The 13,558-nt window shown below is 39.4% G+C and overlaps 1 protein-coding gene across 2 annotated transcripts in view; it reads left to right on the top strand.

Annotated features, from left to right (window-relative positions):
* Nucleotides 1-13,558, top strand: part of nmd3 (NMD3 ribosome export adaptor) — a 49,266-nt gene that overhangs the window by 21,918 nt on the left and 13,790 nt on the right. For both annotated transcript variants that reach the window (XM_072255416.1, XM_072255417.1), the window contains exons 6-10: nucleotides 689-779; nucleotides 4,093-4,171; nucleotides 5,187-5,283; nucleotides 8,502-8,619; nucleotides 8,830-8,975. In XM_072255416.1, the coding sequence (XP_072111517.1) occupies nucleotides 689-779; nucleotides 4,093-4,171; nucleotides 5,187-5,283; nucleotides 8,502-8,619; nucleotides 8,830-8,975 (531 nt within the window). The remainder of the gene's footprint in view (nucleotides 1-688; nucleotides 780-4,092; nucleotides 4,172-5,186; nucleotides 5,284-8,501; nucleotides 8,620-8,829; nucleotides 8,976-13,558) is intronic.

The following is a 13,558-nucleotide window of genomic DNA, read 5'->3' as shown; positions in this document are numbered from 1 at the left end:
GATTTTTTGTCATATGTTCATTAGTAAGTACATGTCTTATTCATATGACATTTTCCAGTGAAATTGACTTTCATTCAATAAAGCATTCTAGAACTTGCACTCACTGGCCACTTTATTAGGTACAGGAATGGAACCTTGTGTGTGGTTTTCTGCTGCTGTAGCCTATCCAGTTCAAGGTTTGATGTGTTACGTGTTCAGAGATACTCTTCTGCTGTTGTAACACATGGTTATTCGAGTTACTCTTGCCTTTCTGTAAGCTTGAACCAGTCTGGCCTTTCTCCTCTGACCTCTCGTTAAAAAGATGTTTTTTTCCCCACAGAACTGTTGCTTACTTGACTGTTTTTTTGTATATCACACCATTTTCTGTAAACTTTAGAGACTTGTGCATGAAAATCCCAGGAGTTCAGCAGTTTCTGAGATACTCAAACCACCCTGTCTGGCACCAACAATCATTCCATGTTCAAAGTCACTTAGCTCACATTTCTTCCCTGTTCTGAACAACAACTGAGCCTCTTGTCTGTATGCTTTTATGCATTGAGTTGCCACAACATGATGTTTGCATTTATGAGTGGCTGTACTGGTGGCTAGTGAGTGTATGTCACATAGTGAAGTACTGGAATTTTTTGTGTTTATTATAAAATAAAAATGAAAATACCTTTTCTATTTTTTTATGTTTGGAATTCCTTAGACTGCACACAAGAAAACTTTTTATTACTTGGAACAATTAATCTTAAAGCATAAGCTACATCAAAATACACTGCGTATCAAAGAAATGCACGGTAAGTGAATATTTATGAAATTGTCTTTTTACCATAGATTGGGAATATCCTAGATTTTCACTGATATTAACCAGATACTTCGGTCATGGTCAGAATTGCATTTTGTTCTGGAAGGTGACAGAGCAGAGCCTTAAATCGTTATTCCCACGGTTCGGGTGTATACTTTCTAATAGTATGAAGTTTGTTATGATTGGTACTGGGACTATAAAGTTTCTTTCATTCCCTGCTATTTTAGAGAATCATAGAGTCATAGAAGACTACAGCATAGAAATTGGCCCTTCAGTTCATCTGGTCTGTGCTGAACTGGTTTTCTGCTTAGTCCCATCAACCGGTACTTGGACCATAGTCCTCCGTACCCTTCTCATCCATGTACTTACTCACGTTACTCTTAAATATTGAAATCAAGCCCACTTCATCCACTGTTTCTGCTGACAGCTTGTCCCACTCTTGCAGCGTTCTGGGTGAAGTAGTTTCCCTTAAATATTGCACATTTCACTCTTATCCTACGACCCCTAGTTTTCTTGTGTTTTCCCTATTTATACTGATAATCTTGTATACCTCTATCTAATCTCCCTTCATTCTCCTGCGCTCCAGGGGATAAAGTCCTAACCTATTCAGCCTCTCCCTGTAACTTGGGTCCTCAAGTTCTGGCAGCATCCTTGGAAATCTTCCGTGTAATCTTTTAATGATATCTTTCCTGATTTGCAAATTACACCTCACAAATGTCTTAAACATCTTTCTGGGTGATTGTTAGATAGTTAGTCAAAATAGATTGTTGAGGAAATTTTCGTCTTAGAGCAAGTTAGTTATCTATTGTCTTTAGAAATAGCTTGCAAGGGAATTCTTCTGGTGAGTGTTGCTGCAACTAGATACAGAAACTAACACTGGACAGCAAATTTTTTCAGAAGTGTTGCTTCCAAAATTATTTTTAGTTATGATAGACGGCTCGAAGCTGAACACAAATACAATTTCAGACTGTTTGTATCATGTAGAAATTTGGAGAAACAGGAAATTATCTTTTATTGAATATAATGTGTTTAAATGCATAACAGTGCTAATGCTTTGCAATAGTTCAACTAAGTTAAAAATGTTTTGTTGATGAGTTTTGTTTGTACTCAGTGTCTGAGGCTTCTCACTTACGTGTCCAACAATAATCAGCCAGCATTGATGGATTCTAGTTTCCCTGATACCATTTCTACGTGACCGCAGTGTCCTGGTGAAATCTTTCACCATGCTTGTCACTGACTGCGCCAAGATTTGCAGGGAAGAAATCTAAATAGGAATGCAGAAAATTAATCCTTTGTGACATGCTGCAGTTCAGTCTTGTGTGCTTTAAGCATGTTGTCAACCAGCTGCACAGAGTTTGGTGCTCTGTAGTAGCTAAGAAAAGTTTCAACAACATTCTTAAATGCCTTCCATGCAATATTCTCTAATCCCACTTGAAGTTCTTTGAATTGCCTCATTGATGACCTGTTTGATTTGTGGACCAACAAAAATGCCTTCGTTAATCTTGGCACCGGTTATTCTGGGAAGCATCCGTCTGAAATATCAAAATCCTTCATGGAAATTTTTGTGCATGGTGACAGCAGATTCCATTCTTGCAGTCTTGAACCTTGTAATTCTGCTTTTGCCTTTGACAAACCCAAATCTCTGACTAGGTCACTTAACCAAATTGAGTTATCAGATGATGCTCACTCGACATAAAGGGTTCAAAATTTCTATTAGTATCAGTGTAATTTTCAGTTCCTGGCTTGTGCATCATTCCTTCATCTTTTGCTTCCTCTAGACTCCATGTGGCTTTGATACTGGAAGACTATCATCATGCAGCACAGGTCTCATGGCTGAAGGGAGATTGGGGCATTCAGTGGATTTCTTTTTTTAGCAGAGAAATCAGGCACACTGGTGAGACAGAAGTAGCAGTCTGCCACATGATCTTTCTGCTCTTGCCATATCATAGGGACAGCGAATGGCATTGACTTCCGAGTACCTCTGAGCCAAGCTCTAAGATTGATAACGCATGTTGCACAGTAACTGTGAGCCCAGGCTTTGTCTTGGTCGCCAGTTTTACACCCCAAGTAGAGCTCATAGGCTTTCTTAATACGAGGAGTCTTTATCAGTCTACGATTTAAACTTACACTTGCCACGAATATAACAGAAAGTATCGCCACTGTTACAACATTGGTGAGACATTCTGCTATCACAAATACTCCTAAAAATACAATTACTTTATTATAATGAGTACACACAATGTTCTACGTGCTTAAAGCATACACATCAATGTGATTGCAAACTAATATTCATGTAATCACAATGCCTAGAACGGTGTGTGTGATGCTTTTATAGGCTTTCTAAAACCTGTCCTGCCATGCAGTGTCTGTCACGCCTAAGCATGCTGAGGTATGCCTGGACAAGATAGAAAATTCTCAGTTTACATTGTGGGTAACATTTTAATTGACTTCAATTATGAATTGAAATAACAAATACAGACAATTTCAAATGGTGCATGATAGGGAGATGTCGTGGTGATTTTCGTGATCAGCAGCCCAAAATCCATTAGATACTTCCAAAAGTATTCAGGAAGCAAAATCTTTGTTGTCCAGTGTAATCATACAATTCGGTTTCCTTTTAAGAAAATAGAAGAATAATAACTAGTTAAACTAATGCAGTTAATTAATTTATTATTTTATTGAATATAAATTTTATAATAAAATACTAAATATTCAGACAAGTGTTAGTATCAAGCTTGAAAATTAATGGAGCTTGAGAAACAGATTGATATTAACTGGAAAATCAAAGTAAAAATTTATTTCAAATATCATATATTTCACTTTAAAAGAAGTACTTTCCTTTCAATACTTCTATGGATTTGGGAGAAAAAGCTTAATAAAAGTAAAATACAGAAATCTGAATTTAAAACAGTTTTAACGCATAACTGGATATTGCTGTCAGATATTATTTTTCCCGCTCCACTGGTGCTGCCTGTGCTGCTAAATATGTGTAGGTTTGGGTAACATTGGAGATTTAGACGTTTCTGGTTTTGTTCCTGACTATCCACTTTTGACATAAGATCAAAATATTGCCAATCCTCGAACTATGACAAACAAATAGAAGATACTAGAAGTACAGGCAGCCTCTGCGGAGAAAGCAGTAAACTGAGTGTTTTCAGTGACTATCTTTGTTAATAACATAGGGTGATATTTAAAAAAAAGGTCTTAAAATATCACCTTGATTTCTTTTTTTTCAATTTTGAGATGGCTTACTTGAATGTTACAAATAGCCAAAGTAATCAGTATTAACAATGTTTTGATTTTAGATGGTCTGGATTTTTATTATGGTTCCAAGCAACATGCCCAGAAGATGGTGGACTTCCTACAGTGTACAGTTCCTTGCAGGTTGGTATTAAAGTGTTACAGGCAAAATGGAGCTATTATCGAAGGATTTACGTGGTATTAAAGATTTTTCATGGCCAATCAAATAATTATTTAAACTAAGATGGTAGTTCATATGCAGTTTTAAATCTGTCCCGTTTAGCATGCTATACATGGTAGGGTGTTCTCAATGTGGGAAAATGAGTTGCTATTTTCATAGGAATGTACAGTGATTTCTCCCACCAACACTTATAACCATCTGGATCTGAAATGGGTATATGGATGGAGAGTACTTTTCCTCTTGCACTCATTCTCAATCGGTTGCCACTGACCTAATCTGAAACTTTTGTGAGTTACTAACTTGAGCAGCAACAGTGCTACTGAACCATTTGTGAACATGATTTTTAATTATTCTCCCTACCCATAACACATTATTTTTGCTCATTCTATTTCTTCCAAGTGATATTCGACAGTTAATTACCTTTATCTGTTGGAAGGAGGGCAAAAGGTGGAAATTTGCCACAAGTTACTTTTGAACCTCATATTCTGAGACTTAATTTGTTCTGGGGTCAGAATCATAGCTTTTTGATAGAACATAATACTGGGGTTTAATGTCATACTGGTTAATAATTACTGTTCGACTTGTCCTTAGGACAGCTCTCATACTCTTGGTGCTCATCTCCATGTGCTAATGAGGATCTTGCAAGTTCAACTGTACTAGGTTTACTGTTGCCAACAATTATGTAATTTCTCTTCAATGAGATATTGAGAAATCCAGACTTATTGTCATTACTTCTTGCAAATTATATTCCTTAGCCATTTACTCCACTCTTCTCCAAAGGATTTCTAATAAAACCTGTTTTACTAATTTTAAATTAGAATATCTTGTATGCTGATCATCCTTTTAATGAGGGTATAAGATGTATGTTTTTGAACATCCATTTTAGTTCAAGATGTTGGTGTAAAGTATTTCCAGAAAATACTTTTGGGCTTTTCTTTTAATTGATTACAAAACAAATGTGTGTTTTATATTTTGAAGGTATAAGGCATCTCAGCGCCTTATCTCCCATGATGTCCACAGTAATAGCTACAATTACAAGAGTACCTTCTCTGTGGAAATTGTTCCAGTCTGCAAGGTAGGAAATAATATTTGCTTAAAAACAGCTCCATGTGTCATTGGTGTGAAGATATTGGGTTGGTCTTCAGCTGCTATCCCACTCTACTTCCACTGTTCAGCGCACCTACAATTCTGTCATCTGTATAAAGAGATGTTAAAGTACAGGAAGGAACAGAGCTTAGCTGCTGGAGTTCATTGGTATCTCTGGAACAAGCCTGTAAGAGGGGCGAGATGCACATACTTGCAATGTGCGTCTATGGCTAATATTTAAACAGCAGTGACCTTTATTAAAAAGTTCTTTCACTTTTCTTTGTTTCATTGTGTTACATGGTGCTGCAATCTGTTCTTAATTATTTTTAAAATTAGTATTTTTTAATGTTCTGGTTTCTAAACCATTTCAATTGCTTTACGCAACACACATATAAGTTGCTGGTGAAAGCAGCAGGCCAGGCAGCATCTCTAGGAAGAGGTACAGTCGACATTTTGGGCCGAGACCCTTCGTCAGGACTAACTGAAAGAAGAGCTAGTAAGAGATTTGAAAGTGGGAGGGGGAGATCTGAAATGATAGGAGAAGACAGGAGGGGGAGGGATGGAGCCAAGAGCTGGGCAGTTGATTGGCAAAAGGGATATGAGAGGATCATGGGACAGGAGGCCCAGGGAGAAAGAAAAGGGGGAGGGGGCCAGAGGACAGAGGGAGAAAAAGGAGAAAGAGAAAAAGAATGTGTGTAAATAAATAAATAACGGCTGGGGTACGAGGGGGGGGATGGGGCATTAGCGGAAGTTAGAGAAGTCAATGTTCATGCCATCAGGTTGGAGGCTACCCAGACGGAATATAAGGTGTTGTTCCTCCAACCTGAGTGTGGCTTCATCTTTACAATAGAGGAGGCCGTGGATAGACATATCAGAATGGGAATGGGACGTGGAATTAAAATGTGTGGCCACTGTGAGGTCCTGCTTTCTCTGGCGGACATGATGTAGGTGTTCAGCGAAATGATCTCCCAGTCTGCGTTGGGCCTCGCCAATATATATAGAAGGCCACATCGGGAGCACGGGACGCAGTATATCACCCCAGCCGACTCAAGGGTGAAGTATCGCCTCACCTGGAAGGACTGTCTGGGGTCCTGAGTGGTGGTGAGGGAGGAAGTGTAAGGGCATGTGTAGCACCTGTTCCGCTTACAAGGATAAGTGCCAGGAGGGAGATTGGTGGGGAGGGATGGGGGGGACGCATGGACAAGGGAGTCGCGTAGGGAGTGATCCCTGCGGAAAGTGGGGGGGGAGGGAAGGATGTGCTTAGTGGTGGGATCCCGTTGGAGGTAGCGGAAGATTGCTTTACGATGTATTTAATTCTGGAGAAATTTATAACTGTGTCAGAAACCTTTGACAGCAACGACCTGCCAATAGTTGTCTGGACAGTGCTGAGGTGTGGTTTGAGGCTCGATTATTAATTGTCTGTTACACATATTAAAAAGAAGGCAAATTTGAGGCCTTAAGAATGATCCATTCCATGGGTGATGTAGTAGCATTTAAGTCAGGCATTGGCATTGGTGCTGGAGAGAGGGAGAGCAGTATGGTATATGGGTTAAGGTACTGATCATTGAGGCTTAAGACATTTATTTAATCTTCCAGAATATGTACATTTCAATGTAATGATTTCCAAAAAAAACTATGCCAACTTACAACAGGATTTTCAGTTTGTGTAGTGTCGATGCACTCATAATGATGTGAAATTAATTTTAAACTTGTGGCTCTGGAAGAGAAATAATCGAACAACATGTTCACATATGTTTATTTATCCTTTTGGATTCCAAAGACAAGATCTTAAATTTTATTTGATTAGTTTTCTGTCTCTGAATATCACTAGGAATAAAGGCATACACTATGTTTTATAAATGGAGAGTGAATTCAGAAATCGGAAATGCAAAGGGACCTGTGGGTCCTAGTGCAGAATTCCCTAAAGATTAAATTTCAGGTTGAACTGGTAGTAAGAAAGGCAAATGCAATGTCAGCATTTATTTCAAAAGGACTATAATATACTGTAAAAACAAGGATTTAATGCAGAGGCTTTAGAAGGCATTTGAAGCACATTTGAAGGATTGTGAGCAGTTTTGGGCCCTATATTCAGAAAGGATATGCTGGCATTGGAGAGGGTCCAGATGAGGCTTATGAGAAGGGTCAGTGTATAAGGACTGTTTGATGGCTCTAAGCCTTAACTTGTTGGAGTTGAGAAGAATGAGGGGGTGGGGGTGGGGGAATCTCATTGAAACCTACCAAATTTTGGAAAGCCTGTGTGGAGAGGATGTCTTTAGTGTGAGATTCTAGCACCTCAGGACACAACCTTAAAATAAAAGAATGTCACTTTAGAGTAGAGTTGAGGAATTTCTTTAATCAGAGTGTAGTGAGTCTGTGGAATTTGTTGCCCCAGATGGCTGTGGAGGCCCAGTCCTAAGGTATATTTAAAGTGGAGTTAGACAGGTACTTAATTAGTAAGGATGTCAAAGATTATGGGGAGAAGGCTGGAAAACGGGGCTGAGAGAGAAAATGAATTTACCATGAGTGAATGGTAGAGCGAACTTGATGGGCTGAATATCCTAATTCTGCACCTATGACATAATGGTCTTAATCCTGTAGTGGCATTCAGCTCTAGGTGATATTAATGTTATAAAACTCTTTTTGATACTCTTAATAAATTATTTGTTTAGTATTTTGAAATAGAGTATACAAATTTCTCTATATGTCTGTTCTCTAGATCTGCATGCAGCCTGGGAAAATATTTTTGTGCTCATCTTGTTGATTTCTATAACTTTAATTCTACATATGCGCTGATTGTACCATACTATCATATCTGCTATTCAGTAATGTGGCCACCAAGATTTAAAATGAAATCTTGAAAGTAAGGTAAAGAAAATGGAACTTGGAGTCATAAAGTCATAGAAAAGTACAGCACAAACACCAGCCCTTAGGCCCATCCAGTCCATGCCGAACCGTTTAAACCACCTACTCCCATCAGCATGCATTGCGACCATACCCCTCCGTACCCCTACCATCCATATACCTATCCAAACCTCTTAAACATTGCAGTCAAGCATGCTTAATTGGACATAATGCTGTACATTTTAAAAAGTACATAAAGTAGAAGATACTTCCAGTAACAAACTTGAACGTAAAAAAAAGCAAATATTATTGTGCAACAGAGTCTTTGCTGTATTCTGCAGCCTACTTTGGTTTCTCCTTTTATAGGACAATCTGGTATGCTTGCCACCACGTGTAGCCCAGAGCCTTGGAAACATGAGTCAGATATGTGTTTGTGTTCGAGTGACTAGTGCTGTGCACCTCATCGATCCTACCAGCTTGCAGAGTAAGTTTTTGCAGACTCGTGCTTCAATTTTAATTGAATTCTAGAAATTTATTGTATAGGAAGGGAGCATTTCTGGAGGTGGGAGAACCTACATTTATTTGTGGTAGCTTTTAATTTTACCTTTGTAATTTAACAGTAGTTTATTTCATTGATGCAGTAAAGAAAAGAATGCGCAACAGATATCTTAATTTACTTTTTCATTACTTACAGTTGCAGAAATTGATGGTTCTACTTATTGGCGCTACCCTTTTTACAGTCTGTGTCAGCCTGGGCAGCTGGAGGAATTTATTGTAATAGATATTGAAGTAATTGGAGACAACAAAAATGTGCCTGGTACAGGCACAAAATCCACCAGGGTAAGTAGACAGATGATTTCTGAGGGACGAAGAAGGCAAAATGCAAAGTAACACTGCCAAAGAGAAAAAATGAAAACAGAATGATGGTTAATATAAAAGGTATCTCAAAAATCTTATTTCAAAGGTATTGAATATAGATATTTCTCCCCATCCTATTACTGCTATCTTTGGATTACCTAAAATTTCCAGCAATCTTTCCTCTTCAGCCCGTAGATTGATTGCATTTCTTACTTTAATGGCGAAAAGATGTATTCTACAACATTGGAAGGAGATTAATGCTCCAACTACGTTCTTTTGGTTTTCCCAGACGATACTATGTTTAAATTTGGAGAAAATTAGAAGTAATCTTTATGATTCTTCAGTTAAATTTGAACAGACCTGGAGATCTTTTATTCAACATTTTCATTTAATGTAACTTTTTTTCTGTCTCTGTCCATATTTACATTCCCTTCTTGCTTTTTAACTGTTCTTAATGGAGGTCGGGTTTGAGGACGTGATTGTTTTAAGTTGTTTAACTCTACTTGATACCTAGTTAGCCCATTGCTTTGCTTTGCTTTTTAGATTAGTTGCATGGTGGTTTTTTTTGGGGTTTTTTTTTTGGTTTTTTTTCTTTCCTTATTGACATGTATGAAAATTAGTATACTATTATATTACCTTGTTATTTTATATCTAAACTGCACTGTTTGTATTAACTTCTTTTTGTGTATTAATATCTCTTGTAAAGTTATATTGCAACAGTGTATCAGTGCCTATATGGTTTACCTTTTGTGTACTAATTCAATAAAAAGATTTAAAAAGAAAAGAAAAATCACCTGATGGCAATTACATAGTAAATGGGTAGTGAGAGGCATGATTTGATCGATTAAGGTGATATATGCTCAGTGGTGCAGCTAATAGAGCCACTGCCTCACAGTGCCAGAAACCTTGGTTTAATCTTGAATTTGGGTGCCATCTCTGTGATATTTGCATGTTTTCCCTATGACCATATGGGTTTCGTCCAGGTGCTCCAGTTTCTAAAAACTTCCAAAACCTGTCATTAGTGATTGCTCAAGAATCACTAAATTCTGGAATGGTTCTGGAGGACTGGAAAATTGCAAATGTCACTCCAAGAAAGGAAGGAGGCAGAAGAAAGGAAATTATAGGCCAGTTAGCCTGACTTCAGAGGTTGGGAAGATGTTGAAAATGAGGTTGCGGGGTACTTGGAAGCACATGATAAAATAGGCCACAGGCAGCATTGTTTCCTTAAGGGGAAATCTTGCCTGACAAATCTGTTGGAATTCTTTGAGGAGATAACAGGCAGTATAGACAAAGGAGAGACAGTGGATGTCATTTCCTTGAATTTTCAGAAGGCCTTTGGCATGAAGCTGCTAAACAAGATAAGAGCCCAAGTATTACAGAAAAGATAATAGCATGGATAGAAGACTGGCTGACTGGCAAGAGGTAAAGAATGGGAATAAAGGAGGCCTTTTCTGGTTGGCTGCTGATAACTAGTGGTGTTTGTTTATTTTTATGTACTTGTTGAAATACAGTGCCGATTAGGCCCTTCTGGCCCTTCAAGCCACGCCGCCCAGCAACCCCAGATTCAACACTAGCCTAATCATGGAACAATTTATAATGACCAATTAACCTACCATTCAGTACGTCTATGGACTGTGGTAGGAAACTGGAGCACTTGGTTCTTTTCACGTTATATGTCAATGATTTGACTGACAGAATCGATGGCTGTGTGCCCAAGTTTGCAGACATTGTGAAAATAGGTGGAGGGGCAGGTAGTGTTGAGGAAGCAGGGAGCCTGCAGAAAGACTTAGATTTGGAGAATGGGCAAAGCAGTGGCAGATGTAATATAATGTAGGGAGTGTATGATCATCCACTTGGGTATAGGGATTAAAGGCATAGACTACCTTCTAAATGAGGAAAAAATTCAAAAAATCAGAAGTGCAAAGGGACTTGGGAGCTCTTGTGCTGGATCCCCTAAAGCTGACTTGCAGGTTGAATCGGTGGTAAGGAAAGCAAATGCAATGTTATTACTCATTTTGAGAGTACTATAATATAAAATCTAGGATGTAATGCTGAGGCTTTATAAGGGAACACTTGAAGTATTATGATCAGGTTACGGCGAGAAGGCAGGAGAATTGAATTGAGAGGATAATAAATCAGCCACGATGTTATGGCGGAGTAGACTTGATGGGCTGAATGGCATAATTCTGCACCTATGTCTTATGGTCATTTTGGGCCACAGCTGCGGCAAGGCTGATCACTGGAACCTGGCTGCAGTGGAAGGAAACCTTCATGGACTACATCGAACCCCTACCAATTTTACCAGTGGCAAAGCTCGAGGAAGCAATGAAACTCAAGCCGTTCTGCATGCACTTAGGAGAACTCAGGCAGAAATAGAATGAATCTGAACTGATAAGACTCATTTGAGGGACACAGGACAATGTCTTTATGACATGCTTCAGGTTCTCACATCCGTGACACACCCTTGACAAAAATATAGATGAGTTTATCACTCAGTTGACCCTAGTGATGCAGGAATGCAAGTATAAAGATATTCTCTTGAGCAAGTGATGCTTATCCAAGCATAGATTGTTGGAGTCTAAGATGGGAGGACAAAGGAGAGTCTCCTGTCTGAAAAGTACAATTTGTCCTGTGATGAAGTATTCTCCACAGCTCGCCACTGGGAGGTGGTCTTCAGCCCTCTCCTGAAAACGTCAGTGTTTACCATTGAATACTAACCCACAGCCTACAGTCATCCCAGATGTCACCTAAGTCTCCACGGAGATGCCATCGCTGTGGTGAAGATCATGCCCAGTGGTCTGATACAAGCATCAAAAGACACTCTGCCCATTCTGTCAGAAGATATGGTACCTCAAGAAGGTGTGCTTTGCGAAGCAATGTGCCATGAGAAAACAGTGGAGTTCAACCATCAACTCCACAAGGATACAGCCGAAGCAAAGAAGTGAGCATTATTTTCTGACCCCATGACATGGCCCACCGAAACCAGCCTTCTTGGTTACACTCGCAGTGGACAACCAGCTTGTGAAATTTAAAGTGGACACTGGATCAGTCATGACCTTGGTAAGTGAATTATCCATATGCCGGATTCTAAAATTCTGATCGCCTGTGTTCCGCAGCTACACTGGAGGTAGCATGGACACGGGAAATCTGCGGTGTCTTTATGGCAGACATTATTATACAGTGGGACCTGTTTTACTTACCTGTGCATGTGGTCAAGGGGAGGCCAGTAGCCTAATTTGCTGGGCAGAAATCGGATTAAAAAGATGCCATTGGTGCAGTCCTACATCAACTGTACTGAGGGGAACCTCGCATTGAATTCTCTATTACAAAAGCACTGGCTGGTTTTCCAAGCTGACACTTCAGATCAATACTGTTGACCCGAAGGGGAATTGCCAGCTGAAGTTTTAACACGGCCCTCCCAGTGCCGTATGCGAACTTGACTGGCTACAGAGAGCAGATCTGCGGCAGGCTCTTCAGCAGAGAATTTGTGCAAGCAAGGGGCTATGAAACAAAAATATGACATGCTCACTGTGGTAGGCTGAGAATGTTTGATACAGACAAAATCTACACCGGCATCCCACAGGAAGAAAACTGGCCTTTGGCTGTCATCTGGCATTATCATGGTCAAGTAGTAGAGCTTGTGCTGCCAGATAGACAAATTGTGAGACTTCATTTGGATCATGTAAACTGCTGGGGTACCCGGGGAAGCTACAGAAGTGTCCTCTACTGATAAAGTCAGTGTCCCAGCAGGTGAACCAATGGACACTTCATCAAGAGGAGATTCGCAGTCCACTGCCTTTATCAGCTAACCAGGATGGCACAGAAAGAGAAGTTAACCCCTGTAGTGGTCCTCAAGGTTGCACCAACCATTTGATGGGCACCAAGCGGGGTAGACATTTCAACATTTTTCTCAGTTTACTACACTTATTCCTTTCCTCTGTGATTCCCATCTATGGGGGGAGGAGGGACGTACTGTCTCAGATTGATTGCGTGGTGAATTGTTTAGGCCTGCTATGCGCAGAGGGCTCTCTCTTTTGGGAATGGGCTTTCAAGCATGTTGTTGACTTGGCTTGTCTAGTTCATAGCTCCTGCACTTTACTGTTACTAACATAACTCAGTAAAATCACTACTGTACTCCATTGTTATTCTTGCTCTGCGCTTATGTAACAAATTGACCTTTGTACCCTTAGTGTATAGGTGAGTGGTAGATTCTGGGAGGATTTGATGAGAATGAGGTGGAAGTAAATGATTCAATGTAGGATCAGTGTAAATGAGCAGATACTGGTTGATGCAGACTCTGACTTGCATTGAGAGAAACACTGCCATTTGTTTCATTTGTTCTCATTTGGATTTTTGTCTTTTTATTATTCTCCTCCATAGTCTAGATGTCTTGAACATTGTATCCTATAACTAAATGTCAATACAGATTCTGTTTATTTCCTTCCATTGGACATGGACTGCATCTCCATTCCGTCATAGTGATATATTCACCAATTCTACAACTGTGTTGCATGTAAAAAAAAATATTCGCTGTATTTATTGAAAGCAAAGAAAACTTTCATTTC

The sequence above is a fragment of the Mobula birostris genome, chromosome 4, assembly GCF_030028105.1.
Source record: "Mobula birostris isolate sMobBir1 chromosome 4, sMobBir1.hap1, whole genome shotgun sequence".
Taxonomy (NCBI): Eukaryota; Metazoa; Chordata; class Chondrichthyes; order Myliobatiformes; family Myliobatidae; genus Mobula; species Mobula birostris.
The sequence above is the reverse complement of the archived record's forward strand: the minus strand, read 5'-3'. Positions and strand labels throughout refer to the sequence as shown.